This window comes from Camelus ferus, chromosome 16 (assembly GCF_009834535.1).
Source record: "Camelus ferus isolate YT-003-E chromosome 16, BCGSAC_Cfer_1.0, whole genome shotgun sequence".
In the NCBI taxonomy this organism is placed as follows: Eukaryota; Metazoa; Chordata; class Mammalia; order Artiodactyla; family Camelidae; genus Camelus; species Camelus ferus.
This window is the reverse complement of record NC_045711.1, coordinates 33957894-33971834: the sequence shown is the minus strand read 5'-3', so window position 1 is coordinate 33971834 and position 13941 is coordinate 33957894. Positions and strand designations below refer to the sequence as shown.

The window sequence follows — 13941 nt, the reverse complement described above, 5'->3', positions numbered from 1 at the left end:
TCTAAAGCAAGGGGACTCTAGGTTGAATGGAGTTTTTCCACAGTGCTTGAATTTGCCCAAGGGTATGGAAGGCCGGACAACTAACAGAAAGTAAATTGTCATCCTTTGCCTTTTCAGCAGGCCTGTGTTCCATTAACAAAGTAAGAATTAAGAATTAGGAAGAAAAAAAAAAGAAACTCCACTCGAAGTCTATCCCCTGGAAAAGTTCAAGGCTGTTGTTCAATGTCTGAATGTTTCCCTTGTGATTCGCTTGTAGTCCTTAAGTCATCTTCAGACATCTGATCGAGGAAGCATCAGAGGAAAATTTAAAAGTTGGGTATTTGCGTTGAAGTCAGTGTCTTGGCTCATGGCTCACAGAAGTTGGTGGGGAATGTGATTTTTCTCTCTGGTGCTGGGTGTTCAGAATGGGAGCTTTTTCCAGTGCAAGAAGTCTTCCTAGCTGCAGGGGCTACTGCACGGGCTACTGTACTCTTTTATATTTCCCATTCCTCAGTAGACACTGTGAGGGACAGGCCTTTCTCCATTCTAGCACCTATCCTTAAGAGCCCCCTAAGTACCCAAGAGGGCCTTGTTTTTAATCAGAGGTTGAAATGGAACCTCCCTCTGGGTGCACCGGAGAGTTCCTCTGGGGCAGTGCCCCCCCTTCCGGAGGGCAGCATCCCGGTGGGGGTGGGGGCTCAGCCTTGATCTCAGGGCATCTCTTGTCTCTGGAGACGCCCTGCCAACCAGGTATGTAGAGGTGAAGCGCTGTCCGCTTTCCATGGCGGCAAGTGTTGATTTTGGGAGCGGGACGTGGGTTTGGAGAGTGGCGTGGCGTGAGAGCCAGTCAACACGGGTGGGCACCGCGAACTCACTAACTGGGCGTCTCCGGCGAAGTTCGGGCGGGGTCCTCCGGCTCACGGGCTTTCTTCCTCTAAAATCCATCCTGGGCAGAGCAACCCCACTTCTCACCCAAACTCGTGGAGACGAGGGATTAGGCGGGTGCAGGGTTCGGCGAGACGGATCAGGGAAGCGATCAGCCCAGGCGGTGAGGCCCCGGTCCGCGACCCAGGGCGCCGGCCCAATCTCCTCGGCTGGGGCCGGTCCTGCGGGGCGGGGGCTGGTTTTACGAAAACGGCAGCGGGGGCACCGGGAGTCTGGCCCGGGCCGGTCTCGGGGCGGCCGGTCCGCAGGCGCCGCCCGTCCGCCCGCCCTCGCCCGCCCGGCGAGGCGGCGGCCTCCTCCGCCGGCGCGGGGTCCCCTGGTTAACCCCTGCCCGCCAGCCCGGCCGCTGATTGGAGGAGGCGGGGCGCCGGGGCAGCGGGGACCCCCCCACCTTCCTCGTCCCCTCCCCCTCCTCCCCCACTGTCGGCGCTTCCCCCACCCCCCCAGGACCCCCCCTGCCTCCCAGCCGTGCAAATCTCGCGAGGAAACACGCGGTTTCACTAGTGTGTTTACACCGATCACTACTAATCCGGACCGAACCGATCCGGATTAAGGGGCCGGAGGCGGGTCCTGGGCACCAGCGGTTCCGATCCCCCCGCCCTCCACGCCGCACCCGAGTGGCCCCTAGCCGAGCAGGCCCCCACCTCCTGGCCCGGCCTGGGCCCTTCTGCGCCTCCCTTGGCCTTTGTCCGGCGCCAGGAGGCCGGTCCCGCGCCCCCCGCGGCAGCCCGGGCCCGGGCCCGCGTCGGGCGCCTGGCTCTGTACGCGAGCCCGGGGATCTGCGGCCTCCGAGGTCCCCCTCCCCCGCCCGCCCTCTCGTGGAGCCCGGCGCCGGCGGCGGCTGCCCGGGCGGGGGGTTGCGGCGCTCAGGAGAGGCCCCGGCTCCGCCCCGGGCCTGCCCAGGGGGAGAGCAGAGCGTTCCGCAGCCGGGTCGGGTCGGGGCCCCTCCCGGGAGGAGCGTGCAGCGGCAGCGGCAGCGGCAGCGGCAGGTGAGAGGCTGAGCCCCGGGCGGGGGAGGGCGCCGGGCCTGAGGCATTAACCGTCCGGGCGACCCTCTCGGCTGAGGAGGCTGCAGCCCGGGCCCACTCGGGGGCCGGCGCCGGGACGCAGCTTTTCGGCACTGAGGCGGGAGGGGCTTCCCGAGGGCTGCGGGTCGCCGAGGGGCCGGGCCGAAGATGGGGGAGGCCCAGGCGGCCCCGGCCTGGGAGTGGGGCCGGCGGCCGGCGGAGAGAGGGGGGCGGCTCGGCAGCTGGAGGCCCCGGCAGCCTCCCGGGCGCCCCGGAGAGCTGGCCCGCCCTCCCTCCGTGACAGGTGGGCCTGGAGTTGGGGAAAGTTTGGAGCCGGCGGGAGGCGAGGGGCGCCGGGACCAGGCCCCATCGGTCCTGCTTCCCGGCTGTGGGCTACAGGGAGGATCCCAGTCCAAGGCCCCGCTGGAATGAGACAGAGTGGATCTTTCCTTAACATGAGTTGACATTAAATGGAATAACCGCTGGGGCGTCATTTTCCGGGCCAGGCCTGGGGATGGAGGTTTAGGAAATGTGCTGAGAGACCCTGGGGCTTGAGGGAGGCTGCAACCTCTGCCATTCCGGCCTCGATTAGGGCAGGGCGAGACGCTAGGAAGGCCACTGAGGAGAAACACTCCCTCAATCTCTCCTCCTCCTTAAAAAAAATTTTTTTTTCTTTTTTAAGATGCCTTTCCACCTTTCTGAGAATTTCCTAATTCCCTCTCTAACCTGCACTTGTATGTGTGGGTGAAACTTTAATTTGCCACCCTTTCATTCCCCTTTGCCCCAGGCTCTCAGTCCAGGAAGGGAAATGAAACTGGAGGACTTAGTAGGGGTTGTTTCTGGAAATTGTGGAGTTGTTAGATTGCAGAGGAGAATGTTTAATTCACGTTTTCAGCGAACTTTTAAATCTTGCCAATCATTCCAATAACTATTTAATAATGTGTTCAAAGGGGTTCTAATATATAATATATGTTCCTTTTACACTTGATATTAGAGAGGTTTCCAATGGGTTTTGCAAGAGTTGATTTCTTGCAAACGATGGACGTATTTGCTGAGAGTAGCCTGTGCATTAATTGGTCATGGAAGGAGTTTAAAAATGGTGTCCTTCTGCCCCTCCCTGCTTGGAAGGAGTGCTAAAAGCAGATGTCTGGAGAAACCTACTGCTCCAGGGAGTGGCAGGAAAAGATTTTGTACAGGGATGGTTATGGAGCTATACTAATTTCCTGAGTGAATGCAGGTTGATGGTTTTACCATGGGTTCTCTATTAAGTTTGAAATAATTAATTCCTTTTTTCATAAGCTACTGTGTGCTCTCCAGAGAAAGAAGGTATATAATAGCGTTATTTGAAGTTATTTGTAGCTTCTGATTCATGCTGTTTTATTTTGAAGTTATTATTAATGATTCATATTTTAAATTTAAGGACTAGTTCCTGTCTGTTTGGGAAAGAAATATCTGAAAGTACTTACCTAGATTTAAACGTTTATAGAAGAAATTTTCCTTTTTGTAAGCTAGTCCTTGCTTATCTTCTACAGAGATTATATGAAAGGTTTGAGGTTTTTTTTTGCTGTTAAATCAGAACTAGAGAAGAATAAGTGACCCTTAGAAGAGGACTTTTGAGCCACTTTATAACTTTAAATATATTACTTTTTGATGCAATTCATTGTAGCGTATTACTTGTATGCTGTATTTACTTGAGGTTTACCTGTATGTGACCACTTAATGAAATAATTACTGCGAGTTTTGTTATATCTAAAAATCAGTTCCTCTTGTTCTAACTTTTATGGTCTCACAGCCTGCTTTTTCTTTTTCAGTAGAAATGATGGAAGAATTGCATAGCCTGGACCCGCGACGGCAGGAATTATTAGAGGCCAGGTTTACTGGAGTTGGTGTTAGTAAGGTGAGTAAAATGATAATAATGAACACTGCTCATAGTCTAATTTAAACACATTTAAAAACGCAAGAGCAATAAGAGACCGTACTGGTACCATCAGTGTAGATATCAGTGGGGAGAAGATTTGGTTCATGGTACCAGTGAACTTTTAAATACTACCAGTCATTCCAGTCATTTAGCAGTACATTTGAAGATGTTCTGTATGAGAGTATATACTTCTTTTTCTCTTCTGATACGAGAGAGGTTAAACCCATGGGCCTATTGAAAGGACACTAACAGGCTGTGTATCTAGGGTCTATGCCACTTTTTGTCAGAACTCCTCAGTCATACAGATAAAAACTGTTAGTGAAAAGGTATTGGCTTAGCTTCATTACATTGGACTTTTTGGATAGTTACATGTAGAGTTTTGAAAAATCAGCCTCTGTGAAGTCTGTCAGTTCTTCAAATCTGCAATTCAGCAGATTCCTCCTGGTTGCACCCCCAGACTGCTTTCTCTCTCCTCCTATTTTTCCTTTTTATTCACTCTTTATTTTTGTTCCAGAAGCATAAAATAAGATCAAGCCCCCATTAATGGGCAAGCGTTAAGCAGTGTTATGGCTTCCTATGCATCCTTGTGTACCTGTTACCTCACCCCTCTGCTCTGACAGGATGGTTTTAGTATAATACACATATTTATGATTTTAGTACAATACGTAAAATATATTTATGATATTTTATCTGAAAGCTTCAAGATGTTGCCTTACTTGGGCTTGAGACTCGAGAATTTTTGATCTTTGACGTCATGTGATATATTTCTTCCTGCGCTTTTCAAGAAATCTTATTTCTCATGGTGCCGTAGATCTTACTAGCATGCTTTGGTCAGTAGCTTTTTAAAAGAGGTATTTGTCAAGGTTTAGTTGAGAGAACTGGCTACTTTGATGACTCTCGTAATTTTGGTGGGCTAGAGTAACTTGATAGCTTTTGTTCATTCAACAAACATTGAGTTCCTACTGCATACTAGGCATTATGCAGGGTGTTGGGGATGACACCTCAATACAGTGCTTCCAACCCCTCACTGTGGAGAGAGTGAGTGTGGCAGACAGAGACGATACTGTGATGAGAATATGTTAGAACTGGGATAAGGTACTGTGGGAACAGGATTTCATGGTTCTTGGTTTCTTCAGTCTCTTTGATTCAGTAATGGACTTCAGTGGCACTTTGGAGTGGCCATTACTCCTGACTGTTGTTGTATATTGAGTTACATGTATAAATGTAAATTTTCTGATCTAGGTGAAGTAGCTTCAACTGTAAATGAGCAGTTTATTTGAGTATTAAATTGATTTCTGTTTCAGTTGATTATCTAACAGTGACCTTTGTTGTGTCTTTTAACTTGGGAATTCAGCAAAAGGCTCTATCCAAATTTGTGTTCAAATGGTCACCTACTGAGTAAAAGTAAGTTTGTATTCAAATTGTATGTGATTTAACCTCATTGGGCTTCGTTGTTAGGATGCTTCTCTTTCCTTCTGTTTCTAGGTTCATGATAGCTATATCCAAGTATACTTTTGATGGAGTAGAGCTTAAGTTATGGAAATGAGTGACATTGTGAATTTTGCTGCCCAGGCCCAACTGAAAATCACATAACTAAGGTGTCAGAAAACACAATCTATCTGTCTAATAGGCAGTTCTACCTTTATATGTATAGAAAGAAGTTCATTTACATCCAAATGTTTTTATGCCATTAATTTTATGTTATTTTGATATTTCCAGTCATGGTAGGTATAATGATTACAATAAATACGTTATTCAAGGATTAGCAGGACAGTATTTTTTTCCCATAGCAAAGAAACTTAAAAGAGAAAAAAAGCAAGTAAATTATCCTGTAGCTTTCTTCCTGTAGTTAGGAAGAAGAAAACAAAATCTCCATTTTGTAGGACTTCTTTTGCCCTCAAGACATGGTATCTCTCAGATACACTGTTTTGAAAGAAGAGTGGGGAGGAGGCCATGGTACTGGGAGAAAAGGTGCGTTTGGATAAATTCCTTCCAGCTTTGAATTCCTCATTATGAACCATAATATTGCAGTGACGATGTCACTGTGTTGATGACAGCTTTCAGTTTTGCAAAGATCAAGAGCACTTTCAGCTCTTGCTCCAGGTGGGAGAGCAGAGTGACTTTCCTGTGATAGTGCCATCTAGTGGGACTGCTGCAGCCTCATGGGCTGTCTCTTGAGTTTCTCCTAGCTATTCATAACACTTTCAGTACTTTTTGATGTCCATAGAAGGAAGAAAGTCAGTGCCACTGTGGATTCTTTCCTAGTGGACAAAAGTGTTTCATGTTTTAAGTAGCTGCAGTCTCTGAACTTTGTGGTTATTATAGATCTTCTGTCATGTCGCCTCAAGTATTTTGCACCTGCAAACTAGATATGCATCACAAAACTTATGCTAAAAGAAAATGACCAAGCCACTAAATTTATACTTACAATATTTAAGTTGCTCTTTACTTATATTTAGGTTATTTGTAAATTTAAAAGTTTTTGTATATTGCATTTATATACATTGATTTTCTTTCTAGCATATATAACTTATAATAACTGGTAAGCCAGAAACACTTGTTTTGCACTTTGGGATACACCATGTGGTTTTTGTTTAAGAGGTTGATGTTTTCTGTCATTAGTGAGTTGATAATAGAGGAAAGTAGCCTAATGTGCTACTGAGAAGCTACAGAAGGAGGACTTTCCTCTTCTAGTCTAACTGGTACTTTTCAGGAGGACCTGTGACTATCCTCTTAGCATTTTTTTGAGGTGATAGGTTAATTAGATTTTGAATCTCCTTCATTTCTTGTTGACCTAATATGTGAGCTATCCTTTTTTTAAGATCTCTTCCTTTAAGTACTAGTACTCCAGTAGTGTGAAACTAACTGTACCTTATATTCATATGTTTTCAATGAGGACTTAATGCAGTTTATATTTCATGTTCTACTCCCTTTTGGTAATTTAAATATAGGTAGTTTGTGATTCTAGAGACTGTGTAAAGTAGGTGGAATTCCACCCTTGGGTGCACAGTTATCTACCTAGTTGAATTTTAATGCTAATATAGTAGCAAATACTTATATAGTACTTTCTGTGCCAGGTACTGTCCCAAGTACAATGAAAGAAATAAGTGAATAATTCAGATCTTTCATAACAGGGTACTAGTCTTAATAAACATTCTTTGTCTTTTTATAAGACATACTGACTAATGCCTACTGCATTGTTCCCACCAGTTGATTTGTAGACTTAGAAAGGATCACTTCATGACAACTTGCACTTGTATTATAATTACATAATTTTTTATAATTTAATACAGAATTTTGTTAACCAGTGACGTATGATTGATTGTAAAATGAAAGAATTATTGATTCTGTGAAAACTAAGTAAACTGTGTTGGAAAGACTGCATATGAAGTGAGTCAATAAGGAGTATCTATAGAAATTTATTAAATTTTTTTTTGATTTGGAAGAATTCTTCATTTAGGTCTTTGGCAAGGATCTTTAAAGTTCTTGCTTCACTTTTAAAGAAATCGAAACTGGAAATTGTAGATGATGCATTGTGGGTGTGGTTTGTGTAAGACAGTGTGAAACTACAGTCAGTGCATCTGTAACTCAAAAGGCCTGTATCAAAATGTTGGCAACAGAATAAATGTTTATATGTTTTAAGTTTAAGGAAAATGTTTAAGGTGTTATTTTTTTAAGATTCCTTATTATAACTTACTTTTTTGATTAACATTATGGGTTTCAGTTGTATTGAAGAAAAAGGATTATGCAGTATGTTGATGGTATTGAAAGGCATAGCAAAATGAGAAGGCATGAAAAGTGGGAGTGTCTGTTTTGGTACAGTAAGAACCTTCACTTTATAAGAGCCTGAAGCAAGACCATGTAGTTCAAAGTATTACTACTTAGTAAATTTTTGATGTCTTCTTTTTAAAAAGAGATCTCTTTTCTGACCTTTTATGAATTTGTGAGCCTGGCACATGATCATTTTAAATGATCACATTTGACTTCTGAAAGGATCTTTAACCAACTAATACTTTTCTCTTGGTCATTTAGTGAATTGTATCAGTGAGAAGCTGTGAGTTATGGATGTCTAGTGTTAGCTATTGCACATATCAATGCAAGTAATTTTAAAAAATGTGTTTAGGTGTTTATATTTAGAACATAGATGCTCAGTAAGCATAAATGCTGAAAAATAGTCTATGATTATATTGGTGGATTTTAAGGAACTGTTGCTAAATTTATTATTATGTTTGCTTTTCTGTTGTTTACCTGTTTCATTTACAGTTCTTTCTTGACTTAGAATGGGGTTATGTCCTGATAAACCATTGTAAGTTGAGATATTGGAAGTTGAAAATGCATTTAACATATCTAACCTATGAAGCATCATAGCTTAGTTTAGCCTACTTAAACGTGCTCAGGACACTTACATTAACCTACTGTTGGACAGAATCATCTAACACAAAGCCTATTTTAAAATAAAGTATTGAGTATCTCATGTCATTTATTGAACACTATACTGAGCGTGAAAAGCAGAATGATTGTATAGGGACAGAATGGTTCTAAGTATATTGGTTGTTTACTCTTGTGATAAGGAGGCTGACTGCTGCCCCAGCATCACGAGAGAGGATTGTACCACATATTAATTACTAGCCCTGGAAAAGATCAAAATTTGAAGTGTAGTTTCCACTGAACGTATCACTTTCGCACCATCATAAAGTTGAAAAATCGTGAGTGAAACCATTATAAGTTGGGAACCATCTGTACTTTAGTGTTTATTTAAGTCTACCCTCATTTCACATGTAGTCAGGTATTAACTCATTTCTCTTCTTTCTCTAGAATTTGTCTGTCCCACTGCTGCTGCCTTAATCCAGACCTTCCTCATTTGTAACTGTAATAGCCAGTCTCTTCTACCCCCATTCATCTTTTTGTAAACTGCCACCAGTTACAGTTCTAAAAATACCAATATTGTTGTATTACTTTGTTGCTTTAAAGGCTCCACATTGTCTCCTGGGTAAAGTTAAAACTCCCTATCCTAACTTTTCAGCTTCACGGCCAGTTGTCTGCTTCCCCTCCCCACTGCTGTGCTCTGCTACCTCAAACCATGACTGCTCTCCTAACCTGTCATGTTAGTACTCAGGCTTATGCTGTCTCCTCTACCATTCCTTTTTATTTGTCAAATGAACTTTCAGCTTACTCTTCGAAGCACAATCCAGATACCTCTTCTGTATAGCTTTTCCACATAGCCTCACCAATCTGGTTGCATTATTAGCACCTGATAACCTACTTTTATTATAACACATTTGTTTCCCCTTTTTGTCTCCTTGAGAACATGGATGATGCCTTTATTTCTGACTATTCAAATGCTCAGCACATTGTATACACTGAATAAATCTCTGTTGAATTGGAAAGGAGTATTAAGAAGATGAAAGTAGAGTTGTTGCTCATATGGGCATGGTCTGTTCTAGTTTCTTGTTTTAATCTAGTCTGAAAACTCTTGTCTTTTAATTGGAAGATTGCATTTAATGCAGGGATGTATATTTGGGCTTAAATCTTCCTTGTGTTTCTTATATCATTCTGATGCTTTTACCTTCTTTTGAAATAATTTTTTTCATTTATTAATTCTCTGCTATGAAAGATAAATAAATATTCTAATAACTTTTATCCCCTACCTTCAAATTTTTGTCAGTTATATTATTATTAACATTGCATTTCCCCCCTTCTAGTTTGTAAGTTACACACTTTTTATTGGTTACTACAGAAATTACAACATGTATTTTTAACTTATCAAAGATTAGTGTTAATCAGTACCTTTGCCCTCCTTTTTGTCAATATAAGGGCCTTGAAGATTTAACTCCATTACTCTTCTCCCACCTCACATGCTATTGTTTTATCTTTAATTATATATGTATGTATATTTAATCAATAGAATTAATTTTTTACAGCAGTTTTAGATTTACAGAAGATTGAGCGTTAGTACAGAGAGTTCTCATTTACTCCCACCCCATCTCCCCAGTTTCTCCTATTATTAACATCTTGCATTAGTGTGGTGTATACAATTACAATTGATGAACCAGTATTGATACATTATTATTAACTAAAGTCCATAGTTTAACAATAGGGTTTATTCTTTCTGTTGTATAGTTCTGTGGGGTTTTTTTTCTTTTTTCTTAAATTTTTATTTTTTATTGAAGTGTAGTTGATTTATGAACAAGTGTACAGCAAAGCGATTCAGTTATACATATACATACATATTTTTTCAGATTCTTTTCCATTACAGCTCATTACAAGAAATTGAATATAGTCCCCTGTGCTATATAGTAGGTCCTTGTTATCTATTTTATTTATAGTAATGTGTATCTGTTAATCCTAAACTCCTAATCTGTCCCTCCCCCATTCCTTCCCTCCTGGTAAGCACAGTTTGTTTTCTGTGTCCTTGAGTCTGATTCTGGTTTGTAAATAAAATTTGCATTTTTTTTAAGATTCCACATTAAAGTGACATCATACGATAATTTGTCTTTCTCTGACTTACTTCATTTAATATGGTAATCTGCGGGTCCATCCATGTTGCTGCAAATGGCATTATTTCATTCTTTTTTTTATGGCTGAGTAATAGTCCATTGTATATATATACTACATCTTCTTTGTCCATTCATCCATCAGTGGACATTTAGGTTGTTTCCATGTCTTGGCTATTGTAATCAGTGCTGTCTGTGGGTTTTGATAAATGAAAAAAATGTCATGTATCTACTGTTTGTATGTATATTTAATTTTAAGAGTCCACAGACTATTATTGAATCTGTTTTATATAGTTATGTTCATTTAGCCTAACCTACATGTTTACCACTTTTTTTGTTCTTCATTCCTTTTCACATCTTTGACTTTCTATCTGGAATACTTTTTTTTTTCACCTGAAATACATCCTTTGAAATTCCTCTATTGTGGGTCTACCAGTGATTGTCTCCCCATTTTATCTGCTTTAAAATGTCTTTTTGGTTTTATTCTTGAATGGTGGTGTTTTTGCTAGGTTTAAAATTCTAGGTTGGCTGTTATTTTTTTTCAGTACATTGTCTACTGTTGTCCACTGACTTCCATTATACCTTTTTATTTTTAGTCTCATTGCCATTCTGTTGAAGGTAATCTACATTTTCTTTGCCCATTTTTGAGATTTTCTCTTTGTCTTTGATCTTCTGAACTATGATGTGGGGATGAGAGCTATGTCTAGGTTGGATTACTTTATTATTTTCCTGAGCTTTGTTTACATCTGAATATTCTGGGGGGGACCTATATACATTTAGCAAAAATTTTAGTTTTTAGAGCAGTTTAAGGCTCACAGCAAAATTGACTAGAAGGTACAGAGATTTTTCATATACCTCTTGCGCCCCCCCCCCATGCATAGCTTCTTTCATTATCAACATACCCCAACAGAGTGGTGTATTTATTATAATTGATGAACCTACATTGACATAATCACCCAAGCCCATAGTTTACATTAGGGTTCACTCTTGGTGTTATACATTTTATGGGTCTGGTCAAATGTATAGTGATATATATATCTATTATATTATCATACAGAATAGTTTTACTGCCATAAAATCCTCTTTGCTCCAGCTATTCATCCCTCCTTCCCCTAAGCCTAGGAAACTACTAAATTTTTTACTGTCTCCATAGTTTTGTCTTTCCTGGAATGTCATATAGTTGGAATCATACAGTATATAGCCTTTTCAGATTGACTTCTTTTACTTAGTAATATTCATTTAAGTTTTCTCCATGTCTTTTTCATGGCTTATTAGCTCTCCTTTTTTTAAAAGCACTGAATAATATTCCATTGTCTGGACGTACCACAGTGTATTTGTCCACTCACTGCTAACGAACGTCTTGGTAACTTCTAAGTTTTAGTAGTTAGGAATAAAACTGCTAGAAACATCTATATGCAGATATTTGTGAATGGTTGAATTACTTTTACTCTGCTTGGAATTTATTGGACTTCTTGAATCTGTGGCTTGCTAATTTTTTTTATCAGTTCTGGAATATTTTCAGCCATTGTCTCCTCGTATACTGCATCTGCCTTTTACTCTCTGTCTTCTCCTCCTTGCACTTCATTTAAACACATGTTAGACCTTCTTGCTGTATTTTCTCTGCTCTTACCCTGTTTTCTGTATTGCTGGTCTTTATTTCCCAGGGCTGAATATGGGATAGTTTGCTCTGAAATTTCCTTCCACTTCTTTATTTCTTCTGATACCTTCCACTTCTTTATTTTCTCGTTAAATTTGTCTGATCTGCATAATCCTATCCTTTGAGTTTTCATGAGGGCTGGTTTATTTCTAGGTGGCTGTTATCTTGAGAGGCTATCCCTGTGCTTGTTTAAAGTATAGGATGGGTTTCCCAGAATCCCCTCACTGGGCAGGTCTTGGGCTTTGACTTTCTTCTCTCTCCACACACTTAGGCCTCTTCAAGTATAGCTAGCTCAGTTTAAAAGCCTCTTCAGAATTTTTAGAATCAGCAAATGCCCTCAAATAGAAACCATATTTTTTTGAGTGATCTTACCTTCCTGAATTCTTGTCTTCTCATGGATTTTGGTGTGGTAATACCTTATTTTTCTTTATCACAGTCAGTAATGTAAAATTATTTAACACTTATAAAGTGTGGATGAACTCTTGTGTCAGAGTGGGTAAAGAATACATATCTAGTTTTTCCTCTTGTGAGTTTTCACTTTTCATCTGATTTCTTCCTTCTTACATGTGATCAGTGTTGTCATTGTCATTATGCCTATTAGTCATTTATGTTATTTTTTAATTTTCTGTTTACTTTTAGTTAAATAAAGATTAAATTGAAGTGTTTCTTAAAACTTTATTTTTAAAAAAGGAAAGAAAACAAATATGGTTATATTATCAGTGATTTCGTATTTCACACTGGAGTCTAGGGATGATTTGGCTTGGTCTGTCTTGTTCTTCCTCTCTACTTTGGGTGTCAAATTGCTAGGTGCCTCTTGATGGTAGGTTTCACGTGATTCTAACTACTACTGTATGTAGTGTGTAATGAGATGGATTAGCTTAGAATCTGCTTCCTAGTGTATTAGCCATGTTTAAGCACTTCTTAGACTGTTCTCTTTGACTTTTTACAGTCCAGTTGCCCTGTTTCCCTAATCTAGAAAGAGACTGTTCTTTTCTAGCTCCAATTATCCCTTTATTAGATTTTAGGCACATTAAAAAAAAATGATTCCTGGAGTATTTGGTAACTTTGGCCTGGCATGTAGAAGGTTTACCTTCCCATCTTTTTGTTATTTTTGGTTCATTTGAGGGTAGCTTTTGGCTTAGTGTGGGGCCACAGAGCTTCTGTTGTAGAGTCATTTGTCCTAGCACTTGCCCACTGGTCAGCTCCCCCCCACCCCGACTTTCCTGGGAAATCTTGTTTCATAATTTAGACTGTTCTTGCTTTCTACCAAGGAACACTCCTTTGCAGATTAGAGCAGTCTGAGGAATCTGGAGTTTTAGTAAAAGCTCTTCTTATTTGGTTGATTAGTTTTGCCTATTTTCTAAGGTTCTCATGATGAATCAGGCTCTTTGCTTCTTCCCACTCCTCCTACACTAGTTTTGTAGAATCTTATTATCTTTACTGTTTAACAATAGAACATAGTTATATTACATTAACCATCAGATATAAGAGGTGCCATTCCCTTCACAGATGAACCTTGTGCTGAATAATGTTCACGGTCAACTGCTCACAGTAAGAGAGAGTTTTAATTGTTTTTAATAGTTTTAGAAACTCAGTTGGTAATTTCCTGGGCAATTTGGGATATAGAGCTAAGAAAAGAATTTCATTATAGTTACATCTTAGTCTTTTAACTTACCCCCCCCCCCTTTTTTTTTTAACTCATATGCTGCAAAGTGTACTTAAATAGGAAGAATCTAGCTTTGGCCCTAGTACCTCCTAAGAAGTTGAATAACTAACTGTATGACTTGGAAGTCAGTTCAGTTCTGGGTGCTTCTAGTTTAAGAAAATTATTTTTATTGTGCTGTATACTAGAATTTGACACAACATTGTAAAATGACTGTAACTCAATAAAAAAAAGTTAAAAAAAAGAAAATTATTTTTGATGATCTGTACCAAAAGAGG

The 13941-nt window shown here is 40.5% G+C and overlaps 1 protein-coding gene across 5 annotated transcripts in view; it reads left to right on the top strand.

Annotated features, from left to right (window-relative positions):
- Positions 1 to 1553: 1553 nt before the first annotated feature.
- TLK2 (tousled like kinase 2) overlaps positions 1554 to 13941 on the top strand; it is a 101647-nt gene continuing 89259 nt past the window's right edge. For 2 of the 5 annotated variants that reach the window (XM_032457156.1, XM_032457153.1), the window contains exons 1-2: positions 1781 to 1913; positions 3743 to 3828. In XM_032457156.1, coding sequence (XP_032313047.1) covers positions 3748 to 3828 — 81 coding nt within the window. In that variant the 5' untranslated portion in view covers positions 1781 to 1913; positions 3743 to 3747. Of the gene's footprint in view, positions 1914 to 3742; positions 3829 to 13941 lie in introns of all 5 variants that reach the window. The other 3 variants (XM_032457155.1, XM_032457154.1, XM_032457157.1) reach the window with 3 other exon arrangements.